We start from the raw sequence: 20,632 nt of genomic DNA on the forward strand, positions 1-20,632 counted from the left end.
CCGCTTCTAAAGCAACGGCATCTTCAGAAAGACATGAAAAGAAAGCAAGGGAGAGACTTACAGTATGGACTGGGATATGGTCATTGGCAGGGAACTGACTCCTTTAGCATGGGAATTTACTGTAGCTTGAAAATAAAAATAAGAGTACAAATTTCCATGTCCCTTAATGTGCCTTACATCTGTTTGACATTTAAAACTTGATACTTAAGATTAAGTTTCCCCCAAATGCACTTCAGGAGTAAATAAAACATTCAGGTTTTACAACCGTATCTTCGTCTTGTTGCCAAGCTTTATTTTGAAAGGCCTGAAGGTCCAAAACCTGAGCAGGAAGTCTTAAATTCAGGGATGTGGAATAGGAGGAGGAGTTTGTGCAGCCAGATGGTGCTAAATACTGATTAAACCCTGGATCTTTGAACCCTGTAGATCTCTCCAATTAGCCATTGTGTGGACGACAGAGTGAAGTGGAGAGGGCCAGGAGGCCCCCAGTGAGTCCTTAAGCCTGGCTTTGTCACCTGACACTTCCCCCGTGCTAACAGGCCTGCAAGAGACTCTTCAGAAGACTTTAAAACATTTGAGCGGGTGAATTTCAACGTGACAAGTGTAGAGGGACAAGAGCCAGCAGGCACAGAGGAATGCTGGTACTTTGTGCTCAATGCAGGAGAAACTTCACGAGTGTGCGAATACGTTTGTCCCTGTGTGGGTGTGTAAGCTCGATGAATGTTTGAATATCGCTCTTCACTTGCTAAATCTTAGGATAGATAGATAAGTCATCTACTGTATATTAACGTATTGCAAAAGGCTTGCATCAACAATTCATTGTTGAAGTGGTAAATATAGATGAGAATCCCCCTCATTTTCCCATGCTTCATGTCTTTGACCTCGATTTTTTATTTTATTAATCATAATGTCTGTCCTCCATCTGAAGGTGTAGCATAGTGTCAAATCTCTTGTTAATGGCGACCTGCTTTCAATTAGTTAGGAGTGAAAAGATTGATTAGCTCTGTTTTACCTGCTGCAGGAAAAAAGCACATCATTGGTCTGCCAGTGACAGCACTTCTTAAGATCTTTCATTGAGTCCATCAATACTGCACAGGGCGGCTTGCCAAGACCTGTTTCTCAAATAAGCCCCTGTACCTATTCACACTCACTCAGAATGCAACCCATATGCTTTTGTGTGTACCATGCTCCAAGTCAAACACACACGCACACACACACAGAGGTAAATCCCAATTACCACCCATCTGTAAACTTCCCTCCCTTCAAAATGCTGACTTTGAGTGATTTCTTCTCCTTCTGGGGCTGAAAGTAATTCCTATGAAGGGTAAATAAACTGGGAGAGCCTTTGTCTAGTTAACTCAAGGTCTGCAGAAATAGCCCAACAGACTTCTTTCTATACCTGTTGAAAGAAAAATTCACCCTTGATTTAGTAGAAACCTGAAGCTTTGCGGAACAAACAGGGATGTTTCCATTAGAACACCTCGAGGGTCATGTGTATTCAACAAATGTTGCTCAAAAGGCCTTAGTGCGCTAGCTTAAAAGCTAACATATCACACCAGTGAAATTACTCTAAGTCTTTACAACTACACAAGGATCTGTGTGTTGAGTTCCTGTGTTGATAGACGCTTGGCGACCAGCCTGTTGAGAACCGCTGTATGCGTGTTAAGTGCGCACTAAAAAAACTCAGTAATGTCTGTTGACTGATGCCTGTTCGCACCGTTTTCATGCTCCCAACAGTGCTCTGGATGCTGCGGTTTGCAGAGTCCAAGCTGCTATCTCTTCATGCATCACTAAATAACTCATGCTGGCATTGAACCAACACAAAAGATGATGCCCGTGCTTTTCTGAGAATCACATTATAAACAGCTCCCCCGCATATGATCGTGCTTGCTGAAAACCATATTGGTAATAATAGGGTGATTACGAAACATGTTTTATTCATTGTAGTAGAATATGTCTCTATTAAAGCAGGTTAAGGGGGCCTTGCTTACAGGACAGAGCTGTAATAGTCATCTGTCCTTTTCTATGTGGGGATGAAAATGCCTGTCATTCACTGAGGTTGTGTATTAATACACTGCACTAAGTGTTAGCCTTTCCACCTGCCATCCCGGACCCCTTTTGCTGTGCTCGTATGCGGTCTGAGGGCCAAGGCTGCTCTATCAATCTGTTAAAGCGACAACAGTGGAGGTCTAACAATAGCAAGGTAACTACCACATACCATGAACTCATACACGAGACCACAGATTAAATCTGGCTGTTTTCTGGGATGCTAATTACTTTAGCAGGCCCAGACAGGCCAATGAAGATACAAATATAGATTATGATATTGACAGAGGACGTTAGGCAGGATTGACGACATATGTAATTTGACAGGGATGCAAATGAGGCTGTGAGCTATAGTCAGCTGTCTTAATTTACATTAAATTATTTTTACTGTACACTCTTAGAAGAAAAGGTTTTATATAGAACCTTAAAAGGTTCTATCAGCGCTACGTATTTGGAACCCCTAAAAGGTTCTATACACTCTTAAAAAAGGGTTCCTCTGGGTTCTATACTTGGCCAATAGAACCTTTTACCAAAAAAAAAAATGGCTCTATATAAAACCATTTTGGAGTTCCATATATGAAGCGGGGGATGGAACCATTTCTCGTTCTAAATAGAACCATTTCTTCTAAGAGTGTAACTTTTTAAACCCAAGGACCCATTAATGATCATCCTATTCCAAATGACCTATAATATAAAGAGACATTATATAAAACATAAGACATTACTGTATTGTTTATTTTTTCTACCCACTATTAGTGTTTTCATTTAATTTTTATATATATATATATATATATGTTTACTACACTCAAAAAAATGCTGGGTTGTTTTAACCCAATTTTGGGTAAAATATGGACAACCCCAGCCATTGGGTTAAAAATGTAATTTAAAAATGTAACCCAATGGCTGAGTTTGTCCATATTTTACCCAAAATTGGGTTAAAACAACCCAGCATTTTTTAGAGTGTATATTATATTATCATTGCTCTTTTTCCATTCGTGCTGTATTAAATTTCACATCTACCTTGACTTTGGTTTAACTTGACTCCAAAATTCAGAAGGCCAATCAAAATCTACGGACATTCAGTGAATTCAGCATGACGATATCACCTTCGCCAAATCACTTGTCTTCGTTCAACAAAAATATCTCTGCCATGGATCGGTTACAGTTGCATGGCAGCCTCTAATTCATTACTTCAAAGAGTACCACAACATTCTGATTCCTTCATAATCCAGGATGTTATGTTATGATGTCAATCACACAACCACAGCCCATAATAAATATTTTCCTCACGAAGGCTTGTTGAACTTGGAGCCCTCAGCTCTTGAATGCAGATAGCAGAAGAAGCACCCGGAATGAGAGGAAAGCTCTCCCTCCACTAAAAACATACTTCAGTCATACACAGAACGTCTTGCCGCAGAGCGTTATAAACCCAACTCACTATTTATTAGCTTGTTCATGGAGATCAGAAACATCTGTATCATGGTTATGTCCCTTCATCTTTGATCCCTTCAACTGAGGCAGGAATACCCCGATCTGATTTATGGAGAGGTGTTCTAGTCTACTTTTTAATCACCTGTCATCAAATGACAATTATAAATCCTGGTGATTACATGGGCTGCCCATACCCAGACTGCCTCAGAAGAGGGAAAATGAACTTTCCAGAAAGGTTCCTTCCCAGAATGCTATTTGGCTATGCTGTCCATACAACACAATATGTGGTGCATCAGTGAGCTAATCCTTCCAGGCCAGTATGAGGCGAATTCAAATGAGGTCTGGAGGTGTTTCTCATCCAAAGCTATGAGACCATATCTAGTCAATACCATTGGTGCGACATACGGTACAGGCATACAGTTTTTTTCCCCCCGGGAATACATATTCGGCTAACTTTTTATTTATTTATTTATTTATTGCAGGCTTCCATTTCTGTCGCAACATTATGACACAGTGATGAGATCAGATAGTAATACCATGGTACTTTTTCATTAGATATGACCTGGACTATACAAATAGATTTTAAAAGCAGTAAATGCTACTTTAAATTTTAGATGGATTTCAAATTTACATTCTCTATCGAAGTCTTGTAAGATTTCTAAAGCGTTATAGCTGCATGCTTTCCAGCTATACTAACAGTTTTCAGTATATGTGTGTGTGTGTGTGTGTGTGTGTGTGTAGCTGTTTGTTGGCTCTCAGCCCTGCAGGGTGTGTTGGCTGGCCGGCTGATGGACGAGGCTCTGACAGGGCCGCTGAGGGTTCTGATGAACTGGGCTGAATGGGGGAGATTGAGAGCACCAGGTGTGGGGGGCCTGAGCACGGCATGCCTGGCACTCTGAAGGGACTCTATGTTTAGATGTTACATTACGTTACATGTGCTGTTTTTTCTGGCGCTGATGCGTTTGTTGAAGGTAAAAACGCTTCTGCCAACCTCTAGGCCACCCTCTCTCTCTCTCTCTCTCCCACCAATCCTAATATTAAAACAGCATAGTTGGTCAGTGTATGCTGTGTTTTAGATGCTGGTGGTCCCCACATAGGATGTTGATGTGCTTCTTTCCTCACCAGGCTGCTTACATAGCTGTCTTGGTTAACCTGCTTTAAAGGTTAGAAAAATGATTTATATTGTAAAGTATAATAGTACGATATTTTCTATAAAATTATTTTAAATGGGAATATACTGTATCAGGGTGGAACAGTGCTGTGAGAGAAAAGATGTAAATGTTACAAAATCTTGGTGAGTCACAATTTAGCCTTATTATACAGGGCTTCTTTATGAGCAATTAGTTGTCTTTTTAGGCCAGATAGTCACCATGCCTTCCTCGCCCACTCTTTTCTCTCATGCCTTATGGCCTCACAGCGCTGTGCCACCCTGATTATACATTAAAGTGTAACTTGCTTGAAAAACACCATGGTAATACTCCCACACAGGACTTTAATAGGGCATAAACAAAACGTGTTGTGCCCTAGACTATTTTAAGCCACCCGTAAATCAGTGGGAGAGCATTGTGGACAATTAGCATGGATTGCTGATTGAAGCCAGACTTTGTGGCTTGCTAACTGCTGCTCCTCTACTTTTAATTGATTCAACGTTGTCTTGATTGGGTGCAGAGCGGCTTTGCCCAAGGCACTGTAAAACAACCCGGGCAGATTGAGGCGTGCAATGGCCCCTCTGGGAGAGGTCAGATCTCCAGCCTGCTCTAGGAGGCAGGTTCATGTTTGCTTAGATGTTCGTAGTCTGATTCTTACCCTTTTCTCTTTGGCGCTTGTGCTGCTGAGAATGCTGCTTGTTTGTTTTTCGAAACAAATAATTTGTTCTTCTTAACATTTGTCTGTTTGCTTAAATTTGATGTTATACACCCGTCTACTAGATGAATGACCCCAGGGTCAGCGTTGTCATTATATTCGGTCTCTTGAATATGGAGGCCTTCATTAATAATGGCCGAACCATGACCTCTGATCCTAGTTCTGACCTCATGTGGTCTCAATGTTGCATTAGGGCCACTAGAGTATATTTGGTGCCAAGCACTCATGTCAATCTAGTTATTTGAGATCTGTAAAGCATCTACTCAATATTCAGTTGCAGCAGTAAAGAGGATCCACTCAGGATAATGAGGTTTTCAATCTAAACAAGTATGTTATTTATAAGAAGAGTGTTTACTCGCGCTCGTCCGTGAAGTTCACGAGGCCACAGGGTGTCCCATTTGCGACCTTTTGCTAAACCAAATGCAGACTATTCTAGGGTGAGTAAAAATACTGATTTTTCTTGATTGAAATACTGATAGTTCACCCAAACATAGAATGATTGGATCATTATGTGATCATTTACTCACCCTCATGTCATTCCAAATCTGTATGCCCTTTTACTTTTTCAGAACAGAAAAAAAAAAAAACATCTACGTTTTAAGAACATGTTTTTTGTCCATACAAAAAATATCAGTGTGGTTCAATGTTGTCTTGGACCCCATTCATGATATGGATAAACAGTTTGAACGTTCTTCACAAAAATGTTCTTTTCTATTCCAAAAAAACATTCACGAGCAAAATGAGAGTGAGTAAATTATTACTGGATTTCATTTTTTGGGTGAACAATTACATTTACTTTTTTTCAACCAGTGTAGCCTGATTCCCAAAACAAATTATTCGATTGAGCCTATTATTTTATTGAGTCGTTTAAAAATATAAATAACCTGCATAATTTAGTCTGAAATACTTGAGATTTTTTTCATTAATGATCATTAATATCCTGTTTCAGGAATATCCTGAAATCGAAATGAATCAGAATCAAATTGAATCAAGGGCGTGTAAATATATGATATGAAGGTATGTCGTTTGTGTTGGGTTAACCACAGGATAGTCCTGTTACTTGATGAGTGACATATACCATACTGCACTCCACTAATCACGATGACACAAGAGCAGGAAGATTAACCTGTAGCACTGGGAATATTTTCCACATATCATACATGTTAGACAAGCAACAATCGCACCCAAGACCGATAGTCCCGTTCTCACTCACTCATGTTTGCTTGCTTTCTTCTAGCCACACATCTGTCCTCACATATCTACCTTTTTTCTCTAATCCGCTGCTGTATGTCCTTTGCCAATGTATCTGAAATATAGACATGCCTCCCACAAACACGAATATGTTTTTAATGTAGAGAGCCATATATCTCGTCTCTTCAAGAAAATCTCACACGGAGTGTTTTCCATGGGAAACTCACAGAGAGACGGCTTTTATGTGCCTTTTTCTCCCCTCCTTCACCTTCATCCGTCTTTTGAGGCGTTTGCCAAGCCAGCACAGCTTGAAGTCCTGGCAGGCCATTGTTTGTCTGTGATGTTAATGCTTCTGGGCAGACATTCTTTTGGAAGGGGTGAATGAGTGATATCTGAGGCGTTGGGAGATGTACCGTTGCCTCCCCACTGAATGATGGGACAACTGCTCCGCGGCTGGCCCGAGAGCTGTAACCTGAGGAGGAGATCCTCCATCTGTGCCATTGTGAAAGGCCTGGAGGGCTCGAGGCTTAGCTGACCGACACCCCTGGGAGTCACGTCAGTCGTTGCCTCAAGAGCGCCTTCTACAGGAAGGTGTAAGGTATAGTTCACCCAAAAAAATGACTCGCCCCTCATGTCGTTCCTATCTTTCTTCTGTAGAACACAAAAGCAGAAGTTCAAGTTATTTTGTTTTTGTCCATACGGTGAAAGCCAATGGGGTCCTAAATAACATAGCACCCCACTGACTTTCATTGTAAGATTTCAAAATATCTTTTGTTTTTCAAAAGAAAGAAAGCCGTACAGGTTTAGAATGTCAGAACATTTGAATTGTCATTTTGGTGAACCTCTAAATACTCTAAGTAGATCTCCTGTCAAAAGAAATAATGTTGTTTTGTCCTGAGGCTTGTCTATGTCTTAGCTTGATATTTTTGCCAGTTTCTTCCCTTCATTGGAAAATCAATGGCAACCTCTCAGAATTCTTTTTATGTAATTGGCTTCCGTTGGAAATTCTTAAGTGAAGAGCCTGCTTCATTTTTCATTCCATTGTTAAGTCTGAGGAGTCTGACCTTGGGATGAACCAATTTTAATCATGAACTCCTGGAACCCACTGCCTCCCGGTGCCCTGCCTTTCTTTAGACTCGGGTCTGCCCCGGTCATCACCCATCACCCTCTGTTTGAACACGCAGAGAAAGAGCGATGGAGAGAATCGGCTGAATAGGGGGATTATCATTATAGGAGGTTTTTGTTGTAAGACTTGTTCTGATGCAGCGATGTGCCATGTTTGTGTTAGTACCCCTGATAGATACAGCTAATGAGCTTCTTTTTTAATCCTAATGATGAATTGGCACAGCATTGTGTGGTTTATTGACCAGCTGGCCCATCGCTCTTCAAACGCATGAAAGAAATCCCAACATTGATGAGCTGTTTGTTATTGGGTTTAATGCGGTCAAATCTCTTTATAACCCACTGGAGCTCATCTGATACACATTGAAAATGAATTTCTGAAGTGGCTTTTGATTTAGAGTCCGCATAAGAATATTATAAAGTGACACAATGTGACTCAATCCTCTCACTCATTGATTTTTCTAACACAAGACATGGAAAAGCACTATGTTGCCTATAGGTGTTGTTGTCCAGAGAGCTAATATGTTGTTGTCCGGTTTTCAGACTTTTTGACCTAGGGAAAAATAGTCTTTTAGTATCCTCTAGCAAAGATATTTCCCATGTGACGGGTGAAACGTCATTCGCTTTGACTACATTTCACAGTATATTTATGTATTTGGCAGATGCTTTTTTTCCTTTTTTTATTGAGGACGTACTTTTTATATTAGTTCATGCATACATTGGAAATTGATATTTGTGCTGTTAGCATGTTTTTGCACTAATTTAGAGCTTACTTTTGAGATGTTGCATGAAAAAAGTGATACTTTTACAATAAGCAAGCAAATAACTTTACAATAAACCAATCTTGTTACAACATTAAATGTCAGTGTTCATTTATAAATATACTATTGTTTATTGTTAATTCATGTTTATTCAAAATGCTTTAATGTAAAATGACACAGCTGTTCAGTTTTTTTCATTTTTTGAAAGAAATTAATACTCTTAATTCAGCAAATAAATATGCATTAAATTGATGTAAAAACATTTGTAACAAAAGATTTCTGTTATATTCAAATACATTTCGATCTTTTAACCTTTGTATTCCTCATGATCAAAGAATCCTGCAAGAAATGTATCAGTTTCCACAAAAATATTAAGCAGCACAACTGTTTTTAATGTCGATAATAGAACAGCAGTATAGAGTGATTTCTGAAGAATCATGTGACACTGAAGACTAGAGTAACAGCGGCCGACAATTCTACAATCACAGGAATAAATTACACTCTAAAATATATTAAAGTGAAAAGAGTTCATTTAAATTGTAATAATATTTATTATATTTATTAACACAATATTTACTGTTTTATTTACTGTTTTTTATCAGAATAAATGCAGGCAAGCATAAAAGTTTCTGTGAAAAACATTTTAATAAAATCTTATCAGCCCTAAAGTTTTAAATGATAGTGTATAACTTCAAATGTTAGAGATTTATTATATAAAATTAATTTGTACCAAAATTTTAAATGCTAGTTCATGATAAACTAATGCTTTAACTAATGTTACTTTTTTTGAAAAGTGTGTTCCTTGTTATTCCATATATTCTGGACACCAGTTTTGGCTGATTTTTGTCAACAAAAAAAAATAACTTCATAAGTTATTCAAAACTTAAAAAAAATAAATAAATAACTTTATAAGCCAATTAATTTAATCAGGAAATAGTTTAGTTTTTGCCAGTGCACAATGATGCAAAAAAAATATGTTTAACACTAAATTCCAGATTTGTAGCTGAAAACATTGGACTGTGTGATCACTCATGTTTTTCACAGCTGAAACTTTGCTTTCCATTTAAATGATGTAGCTCCCAAAAGTAGTAAACAATAGTTGTTCAAAATAGCCCTAAAGTGTTTGCAGACTTCATCGATACACAGCCCCACACACTGCCAAACATGCATTCACGCACACAAACCACCGCCAAACCTACAGGGAAACTCAGTATTCCAGCAGTGAGTTGGAAATCCACATAATGATAATCTGATAGGTCTCGAGCTCCATCTGCTCTCAATAGTCTTTTATTGTCCGTAATGAGTGGAAATCTTTGTGTCAGCGTGGCCAGCTGTGCTTCTGTCCACATCAGGATAGCAACACTATACTCACATTAGCCTGGAAGCTCATCTGGCCATCCCCAGGGTTTCTGCTGGGTGTCCCACCGGCTTACACCCCGAAAATTCCCACCAAATCCTGAGCAACCTTCACGTTTAAGCCGAGTCACTGGACCACGCTCACGTTCGCTGTGACGCAAGTCTTTCTCAAGAATTTTTTGGCAGTGACTCTAAATGAATCTGACCAGAGCATATCCATCTCCGCTAAACTCTTATATGCAGCCTATGGGAATCTATGTTTTTAAATTGCTTCCTTGTCAAAATGAATTTGTGCACATTCTGTTGACATTCATATTTGGTTAGATCCTCTGGAGGTCGTCTCGATTTATAATAAACAAGATGTAAATCTGGAACGGTTGGCTGTTTTGGCACGAGAGATGCACCTTTTTTTCTTCCAAAACATTCCTCAGAGTGCCATATTTCAAGCTGTCATCTCTCGCCCATGGAAAACTCATTCTTTCAGGCGTATTTAAAGCATCCACGTCAACGACAGGATTATGAATTTTCCTCGCGATCTTCAGTGAGCCCTAGCGGACTCAGATTGGATGATTTACGTGCTTTCACATTTGCGGTAATTGCCCTCAAATAAGTGGCTTCCTCCAGAAGTGGCCTTTCTGTGAAGTAGGGGCTCGATGGCTCGTAAAACATACGAATGAGAATAACTGCATCGCTAATATTTCATATAATATACTGACTGAGGCCTCTCTCCTTTTCACAGGTTCTACCGAGGAGACTACCACATCGACGTGTGCATAAACGATTATTTGGACGTATACTGTCCCCACTACATGGACTCGGTCCCTGAGGAGAAGACGGAGCACTACATCCTCTTCATGGTCAACTACGACGGCTACAGTTCTTGTGACCAAACGGCGAAAGGTTTCAAACGCTGGGAGTGCAACCGGCCTCACTCGCCCAACGGGCCCCTGAAGTTTTCCGAGAAGTTTCAGCTTTTCACACCATTCTCGTTGGGTTTCGAATTTCGTCCAGGCAGAGAATATTACTATATCTGTGAGTATCATCTTTTCTTTTCTTTTTTTTTTTTTTCTTTGCGCAGCAGTGATTTGTTTCCCAATGTCTTTGTATCCAAAACCCAACACTGTGCATGTTAAATAGATCTGTAGGGTTGGTTTTCAGGGGAAAATTATTTGCATCGCTTTGAAAAGGATCTAGTATTAGCCTCTTCACGGAGGATAACGCAACACAAGTCTTACATTTAATAGTATACTTTTAAGACACATATCTGATTGCGAGCATTAAGGAAAGGAAGTCATTGCCAAGTACGACTTTGTTTTTCAGGAGTTTTGGCAAACAGACTACAAGGAAAACATGAACCTCAGGGAAAAACATCTTGGTCTACCACTAAAGGGTCTTTGTTACAAACTCCTAGTCTCAGCTTTCGTTTGCTCGTGAGAGGGCTCTTAAAAACAAGCATCTAAACCCATGTTTTTACAACTGGAGTCAGATCCCTACAGGGCGGGAGTGGGAAGACAAAATAAGGCACAGGAGTGGTCCGACTGCTCGGACCACTCAGGGCCGCAATGGGTTCATTTATGCAGGCGCACGCTGGAGATGTGGAGCGTTTGATTTGGCGGAATCCGACCTGATGATCTGACAGATCTCATGGGCGCATAAAACGGTGGACATGTTTTTTATGAAATGTGAAAGGAAGGAGTAGGAGAATGAGGAGGGGGAAGTGGTAGAAGCGGGAGATAACGACATGGAAACTGCGAAAAAAGACAGATAGGAATGCACAGTACATAGCATTTAGGGGTTAGATCTCAGCAGGAGATATGAATGTTTTGCATGCATGTGGGTGTCTATCTGAGACGTTGCAACATGGTAAAATGGACTTTTTTCCCTGAAGGCCCGTGAATAAGAATAATAGGATGGGAAACATCTCAACGGAAGTGATGAAGCTGTCAGGTACTATGAGGGGTTTTACTGTTAATTCGACTTGGAAAACAAGAATTCATAGCGCACTGTGTGACTCATGAGTGTCATGATTCAGCTATTACGGGCTCTCTCAGGAGAAGAAGAAGTTTCTCAATGTAATCTCTAGTAGACAGCGTCTTACAGTAATCTCAATTACATCAGAAACTGTTTTAAAGTATAAACAGGAAACACAAAATATTTTAGTTTTTTTTTGTTTACTTTGTTCTATAAAAAATCTATTTGAGTGGTTGGCTAATAAAAAAAAAACATTTAATATATGATAATATAATTTTATTATATGTTTTTTTTTATTAGCCAGCCACTCAAATAGCTTTTTTATAGAACAAAGTAAAAAAATAAAAATAAAAACTTAAATATTTTCTGTTTGCTGTTTATACTTTAAAATGGTTTCTGATTGATATATATATATACACTATTCTATTTTTTAAAGTTCATAATTATAAAATAATGTCATAATGTTTACTGTTATATTTTTACATTGTTTACAATGTTTAAGACACTGTGTATCTGTATGAAATTTGATATACTGTAAAAAAAATCTGTTGATAAAAGTCTGTTGCTATAAAAACATTACATTATAACATTGATGATAACATAATAGATTTTCCTAAATCATTCCCTTCATTAGTTTGATGTCTGCCTGTCGTGATTTCGTTAGACAGAATGTCTTTGTTAGCTGGTGTGGTGGCTAATCATTCTGAGTGAGGGGGTCGCTCCAGGAGAGCAGGGGGTGACAAGCGCGGTCTCTGTGCTGTCAGTCAGCGTGCCCGTCCCGCTCAGGAAGCGATCACGGGGGATCAGAGGGCCCGGCCCTGCAGGTCAAATGTGAACATGCTCTGATGACTGCAGTTGAACTCCCAATCCTGAACGGCTCAAGGCAGCATGTTTTTCCAATATGGCCGATGTGGAAGTCTGATCTTAATCTCAGAGGATAGAAATCCAATTTCAAGGAAAGGTTTTTAGTTGGCCTCTCTCTCCTGCGTGAGCGGGGGCCAACGGCAGTGCAGGCTGTCTGATATGAGCCCGCTTCAAAAGACCACGACTGCTATTTGTAGTCTAGTCCCTCCATCTTCATAATGTAGGGTAAGGTAAACCAGAAACATTCCCACTTTGTGCTTAAAGATCTGATTTGTAGCTTTGATAAGAGTTCTGTTCTTTGCGGTTTACTTATAAGTGGTGTATCGCTACCTTTTGAATTATTCCCTGTATTACAAAGCGCTCTCAAAGCCCTCAAGAATGCACAAGAAAAGAGATAGGTGTGTGTCTTATCTCAAAGACGAAGCATCCATCCATCTTTCCCTCATTTATCAGACTTCTCGGTTACATCACATCTGATCTCTCAACCCATAGCTGGAATAGTGGTGTCTGGGAGGTTTATTGCCCCGGGTCGTCTGCAGCTCGGGTGGATAACTACACAGGGATCTGGTGTCGGCCGTGTGGGAAAGGAGACGTGGATGAGCAGCTCGGGCCCTGACAGTGTAGTGTGTCTTTGAATAAGCAGAGTTGGTGTGGTAGTCTAGTCTTAATGTCTGCCAATGAGAGGTCAGTTTCACACCACATGCTGACAGCGAGAGGAATTCTGATGACTGTCAAAATGAGAGTTTGTCATATAAGCCAGCCAGCCACCCATGAAATCCTCCTAATACGGCCAAGACTATTGATTATTGCCACAGTTTATGTTGGTGAGAGCCTTGAAATAAGAGAATTGTTTATGGCATTGAGCATTCATTCAGATACATATACAGTACTTAGGGTCCAAAATGAATACTTGTCAAGTAAAATTTGCATGTAAAAATGTGCTTTGATGAGTAAATAGTGAGTTACTTGCCAGTAACTGATAACTTCATAAGGAACTACAACTTAATATTTTGTTGAAACAAGCTGTAAGTCTGACTGTGTGCAAACCGTTTACTAAAGAAAGCACTTGTTATGACTTTAAACAATTTGAACTTGCGCAGTTGATCATCAGAAGTTTAGGATGTCTAAAGCTTTTTTAACATAACCCCATGTGGCAAAACACATGAAATATTTCTTGCTTTAATGTCAAGAATAGATTTGTATAATTGTTTAACCTCACGTATGATGCCGATGCAGGAAACAAAGTTGTTTAATTCTATTCAGACAATTTTACGTTATTTTATTTTCAGTTATCCTATATTTTATTACACTCTAAAAAATGCTGGGTTGTTTTAACCCAACTTTGGGTCAAATATGGACTAACCCAGCCGTTGGGTTAAATTTTTACATTACATTTTTAACCCAACATTTCGGGTTTGTCCATATTTGACCCAAAATTGGGTTAAAACAACCCAGCATTTTTTAGAGTGTAGTATTGTCTAGTGGTATATAATTTATTAAGCTGGACACTTGCAGACGAAATTAGTATTACCACAGCTTTAGGGGCCGTTCACCATTCCACTTCGCTACTTTCCGTGTAAACTAGCTAGACGGACGTCTTCAACCATTGCACTCGCATCTTTTGTGGGATCTCACACATGACATGGCATTCTAAAAACAAGTGTGAACCAGCCCTTAGTTAGAATACATATTTGAGATGTCATTTTTTCTGCATTAAATTCGTTCTTTGTTTAAAAAAAAACAAAAAAAACAGGAGAAAGAATCTGCTTCACATACAGATTCTTTAGTGTGTGATGTTGCCGCTAAAATACAAAGTTTTTAATGTTTTTTCTGTGGTTTCACACTCCTGCACATCTTTTGTCCACAGTCTCCCACCCCACATATGCAAATGCCCACCCCGGGATGGCATCCTAGTAACGTCTCTGGGCAAAAAGTTAATTCTGGACTCTGTGGCAATACTAACACGACTACATTATGCAATACTCCGTTTGCACACTCACACTCAGATGTTATTTATTGTGGTATAGTAGCCCGCATAAGGTTGTGATGTAGAGTGTGCGTATGTTTGTAAAGTGGTGTTTCCAATCAACACTGGGATCCCTCTCAAAACTAGACTAGACTTGAGGGATGAGACAAAAGCAATTTCAGCCATATCAAAGGAAAAATGCTTGTGGGGACATGATTAAGGGTTTATAAGCCCCCAGTATGTCCGTGTAGTGAGCATATAAGCACATTGATTTAACCCAACCTTTCCCTGCAGTCATGAGGGTGTGGGGATAAGAAGAGAGACAGCAGATTAAGTGCAGCTGGAGACCCCACACAGCAGGGAATCGTGGGGGTCAAGGCTAGAAGAGCCATGGTGCATTATGGGAATGTCTGCAAGCTCAAAGATGAGCCATTCAACCAATTGGGAAAAGAGTTATAATTCTTTTCTTCAAACATGTCTTTCTCTTGTTCCTCTCTACGGGCAACATATCCTGTTATAGCTTCATCTTGACACTTTCATGGTGGTTTAAAGAGTTAAACAGATATATGGTTCAATGGCAAGCGTTATAAAAAAAAAATAAAAAAAAATTAAAATGCAGTTTACTTATTCAGTGACTTGAATGACTGTCAAGGTCAGTACGTCTCTTATTAATATGTTTCTTAACTTTAATTTAATTTTCTGTAACATTTTCAGTTTAGTGACTTTAAGAAAAGGAAAAAGTATAATTACACATTTCATTACACCTTATTTGAGTGTAAACACCTTAATTAATACTTTACATTTTTTATATATTTATATATTTTAACAGTCAAAATTACAATTCATTTGATATATTTTTACTGATATATTTATACTGTATATATATATATATATATATATATATATGTGCATTCTATATTTATAAAAAAAATCTTGAGTCATTAAGATTGTATAGAAAATTATATAAGTTTTAATAAGTTTTGTTAAGAATTATAAACAAATAAAAAGTTTTAAATAAAAAAAATTGTGCTGGTTGAAATTCTCCTCATATCCTGATAGCAATCACTATATTAAGCGGTCTAAATGTATTTTTTTATATATACATCATCTGATCTGTGGAAGACATACAGAAGGACCATAAAATCAGTCCGAATGACTGCCTTATGCAGATAATTAATTAATTTGACTGTGTTGCCTCTATGTCCTGAAATCGCATATGAATTAACCTGAAATAGACTGCATTCTTTCCTTTATGTCAACAGCTCAACTTCTGACTCATTTCTCAGTCACATACTTGCCTATGTAATCAAGTGCTTCTGTTTCTCCCCTTACTATAAAGTTTCCTCAATGGTTAATACCACATGATTCAATCCATAACACTATTTCTGGTTATCTCACTTGTGGCCTGTGTGCGTTCATGTGTTTTGGAAGAGGCAGGGCTTTGAACGGCAATTTGCTGAGTTTGTGGGATTGTTTACTTTCAATGCTAGCAGGCTAAAGTTAGCATTTCCCAGACCACCTATTGCACCTTGACTTTCTGGGAACTCAGCTCATGCATTTTAAACTACATTTTTCGACTCTCCACTTCTTTATCATAGACTTATACTCAATGTCCTATACATTTCTTCAATGAGCCAGCACTGTGGATTCATGAAGTATGAATGGAGGAGATGATGTAAGGTTCAACAGTTCAGAGTCACTGGCGATATGGTCTATGGGCCGAACAGAAGTCATTTGTATCATCACAGCTGATTACAGAGCTTTTAGTGGCAGGTGTTTCTTTCGGCCTGTGATCTGTCATTTGCAGCTGTTGATGTTACTAGCTGCCAGTACAGCTTTAAGTAGCAGGTGTTGATGTATGTAGTGACCAATCAACATCTAAGAGGCTTGTGGAAAGGTCACAACCAGCAGAGGTTAGGAAAAGAGCTCGAAAAGTTGTAGCACAAATTTTTATCCATAAAAAAAAACATATATACAGTATAACCTGTTGTTAGGCATGTGTGTTTAAGAGGAGGGTGTTCAATAAATATCTGCCAGTAAACAAATTTAAAGGGAAAGAAGACTAATTCATCACCCTGCCACTAATGGACCGTATGTGCTGTGAACATTAATCTTATCTTATTTATGCTGACATATGCAAATTGTCAAATAATCCAAATTTTAGGCATTCAACGAGAAAAACAAGACATCTGCGTATAGGTGTTATTTTTTTCATCATGAAAAACTCAAATCACAGTGGAGCACATGTCCACATCAGTGAAAGCGAGCCTCACCAATTGAATTATAAAGAACATATTGTGTTGGCTATAAGGAAATTGCCTTTGTGCAGGCCGCACACATATTACATTGGGGCTTTGAAGAAGGGGATTTATTGAAGTGTGTTGCATTGCTCATTACCTTGTCACCTTTACACCCAGAGTGATCTGTGGGGAAAAATACCAAGCCTTCTTTCCCCCTCATCCCACCAGTCCTCATTTGCATTACTCCTTGACTATGCCAGATTGCATTATGTACTGCACAAAGAGAGGACAGCGGAGAAAGAGGCTGTCTACCTGTTCTTCTTAAAGCAATAATAAGCTTTCCTTTATGGTGAGGACAAATTGAGAAATATGGCTCACGGTTGAGATGACAAGGGTAACAGCATAGCAAATGTAGCCCCGTCTGCGTCTATCAGTAAGAACCTAAATGAATGCTGATTGTACATCCCTCTGAGGCCAGTGAAAGCATTCAAATGAGGCCTTTGCATGTAGAAAGCCGCAAACTGCGATGACCGGTAACATCTGAGGATGTTCTGATAGACTAAACCTGAAACAAATGATCCTAGTGGCCTTGGACCTGTGAAGCTGTTTTGCTTTTACCTTTTTGGAAGGCATGTCAAAAAAAGAAATCATTTTCTAACTTCCACTGGCTAAATTGAATGTTTTGTCTTTTGTTGTTGGAGGAATCAATCAAACCAATGAGTGCTCACAAGTGAAGCATTGTGCACTGTATATAGTGTCTCTTCTGATAAATGACTTGTTGTACCTCATTTGCAAGTCGCTTTGGAAAAAAGCATTAGCTAAATGACTTGAGGAAAATTCTGGCTGACCAGGCTAGTCGAAAAAAAAATCCTTATTGTTGAGCCCTGTAATGTATATAAAGCTAAAAAAAAATGATGACTTGATGTGTTAAACAATGTGCAGCGTGGATCGATTGAGCCTAATATTGACTATCTGAAATGTTTCCACAGCATCTACAGTCAGTGAAAACGGGAGACGGAGCTGCTTGAGGCTGAAAGTTTTCGTCAGACCTTCGAGTAAGTTTTACAAGCCCCTCAGGAGACATCCTGGCATTGCTTCTGACAAAACGTGGTTGCAATTGCATCGTTTATCACTGCTGGAATGGTTAAAGATGATGTCATGACCCTGACAACACCCTGTTTTATGTTTCTCCCTCAGACAACTGTGAGAAAAGTCACGACCGCGTGGACAAGATCAATGATGGAAGCATTAACTCCATAGAAAATAATAATGGTTCGTATTGGATGTCATTTCCATATTTAAAACTATCAGTAATGTCAAATGTTTTTGCACACTAAGGTATTATAAACCTACTTTCTTTTCTCCATTTAGATGGAACGAGTCATGAATCTGCCGAACCATCCCGAAGTGACGTCAACGGTGCCGGCCGCATTCAGACTGTAGGGCCTTTGTTGGCCTCAGCGCTGGTTCTTTTGGCTTCGCTGTCCTGCTTATAGCATCCCATATATGCACAGTGACACACCTGAAGTATACAGGAGGACTCGTGATCGAGCACTTTTAAGGAACATCTTTCTCTAAACTGAAAAGTAGTTTCTCGCGCAGGAAGTCGCAACGATTTGACGATGTTACTGGATGGGTTTCAATGAACAAAATCTCTATCCCATGAAAAAAAAAATGCTCTTGTACACACAAATAAAACCCACTAAACTATGACACGTATACAAAAATAGGTCTGTGTCCTCTCAGTGCCCTTATGTAACGTCGGAGAGGGCCTTGTAATTGGGGGCAGAGGAAGAAAATGACTTTTTCACAAAGACCTCTTTCTGTGTTGCCGTCCAGAAAAGAGAAGTCTTATAACAGATCAAGAGGACTATCTGTGGGATCTCTCCACTTGCACTGTGGGTAAACGTCATCACTATGGACTCGACTGCTGACTCTACTAGATATCATGGCAAATTGTTGCCTGATAGGATCCCTTATAAAAGGATCTCGTTTTAATATCTAACCCAGAGTAGTCCACGTTGACTCAGGTGCTCAGGTGAACGGTGACGTTTTTGAAGAGTTTTCGTAGATAAAAGAAAAAGATAAGCACTCTTTTTGTACATTGTGTACAGGTGAACATGGGACTGAAACGCAGATATGGTGTTCTTGAAGTAAAATGCTCTTGTGTAGCTGCCAAAATCGATGTTTTGTTAGGAGTACGGAGCCTCACTGATCAATCGTTTGAGTGAATATACTAATTTGTTTGGTGAATCATACTTTTCTTATTTATTGTTCAGTCTTAGTGCTCTTGACACTTGTTGTGCTAGTCATCAGCCAGAATTCAGGAGAAAGGAACACAAAAAATGCCTAGCTTCAGTCAACTTACCTTGATTTATACAAATAACAACCGCATTACAGAGTAACTTTTAACGAGTCAACTCTTGAAATGATATCGGGGGGGAAAAAAAACAGTTGTAGGTCTACACATCATGTCCGTCAGGGGTTACGTCACTCCTTAAAGGGGTCCATTGTTATGGATGGGCGGGAGGGGGAAATGGCTTGCATTAGTTTTGTAAATGCTTCCTGTCTTTTTACCCTAGAGGAACCAAAATGAACCGCATTAACATTTTAATCCAATCAACATTTCGAGCTCATACCTTTGCCGATTGAATTAATTATGTAAAAACTGTTTTCAAGGATTCCTTTTTGAAAGTAATTCAATTCTTTTCTTATATCCTCGAAACGAATCCTCACATGGACTTATCTTTTATCAAAGTGCATTTCAACCATGCTGTTTTGTATTTATTTACTTTTTCAGGACGGAGCTGTGCGCTCTAAAAGCTCATCTGGGATCTACTGAAACAGTAGCGGTGCGTCGCTTCCACCCCGGTGGCAGCTGACACCCTAACGTGATTTAATAGGCTCTTTGATGTTGTCCAAAGTGCCTGGCACGCAGACCACATACTGCGATGCCTCATGTGGGTTATTTCTGGAATTAAAAAATCGACAGCAGCACAGGAGGAGCGCGGTGTCCAGTTTAGCCATGGGGCTAGCGTTACTCTTGTGAACTTGGCCAGAGAGGGAGAAAGATGAGATCTCCTGCTGGGATCAATAGTAATGGCCTTTACTGACACAAAAAACAGGGTAAATATTTGCCCTAGTCCCTGTTCTCCTTGCTCGAATGGTTTCCATGTTTTTTCATTCACATCTATCGACAGTTGGGTAAGCCGCATAATACAATGTTTTTACTACGATATACGGCTATTTTTGAGTAGGCTAGCTTCTATGGTTCTTTTACACTGGTTATACAGGAGCACATGGGTCCTATGGATGCTATGTATCCGTACGTTGTCTAGCATCATATCATATATAGTGATGTGATAAATGAAATGAGACATTTAAGAATATTCCAGTAAAAAAGAAACATAATATCATACACACTTTTTAAACACATTTTCAGTCAGAATACTTTTTTATTTCATTTAAACAGTTAAACCGTTCAATATTCATGAAGACAACTAGGAATGTGTGCTGGTCCATCTTCAAAAGCACCACTGTACTATCATTAAATCATATGCTTCAAAACCCATCTACATTTTTTAAAAATCCCCTGTGTCTGCAATGCTCTGATTGCAATGATCTTTTCTGCACCACAAAATGCTGTCATCAATTTATTGTCATGGGAACCAACCTAGAAGGACATTTTTAGTACATTATTTTCATATAACTCCTGCAGTGTCTGTTTTTGTCCATATGAAAAAGTCTATTTCATTGAACTTCCTGCATGTTTCACCACAAGGCAGTCATGTGCTTGTATTCTCTCATCGTTTTTATCCCAGAAA

At 39.1% G+C, this 20,632-nt stretch overlaps 1 protein-coding gene across 1 annotated transcript in view; it reads left to right on the forward strand.

Moving 5' to 3' along the window:
* The window catches only part of efna5a (ephrin A5a), a 45,434-nt gene extending 26,913 nt beyond the window's left edge, over positions 1-18,521 (forward strand). Inside the window, exons 2-5 of the mRNA XM_039688356.2 lie at positions 10,507-10,799; positions 17,798-17,863; positions 18,006-18,080; positions 18,180-18,521. Coding sequence (XP_039544290.1) covers positions 10,507-10,799; positions 17,798-17,863; positions 18,006-18,080; positions 18,180-18,304 — 559 coding nt within the window. The 3' untranslated portion in view covers positions 18,305-18,521. The remainder of the gene's footprint in view (positions 1-10,506; positions 10,800-17,797; positions 17,864-18,005; positions 18,081-18,179) is intronic.
* Positions 18,522-20,632: the final 2,111 nt, after the last annotated feature.

This window comes from Pimephales promelas, chromosome 19, assembly GCF_988280905.1.
Source record: "Pimephales promelas chromosome 19, fPimPro1.hap1.1, whole genome shotgun sequence".
Classification (NCBI taxonomy): Eukaryota; Metazoa; Chordata; class Actinopteri; order Cypriniformes; family Leuciscidae; genus Pimephales; species Pimephales promelas.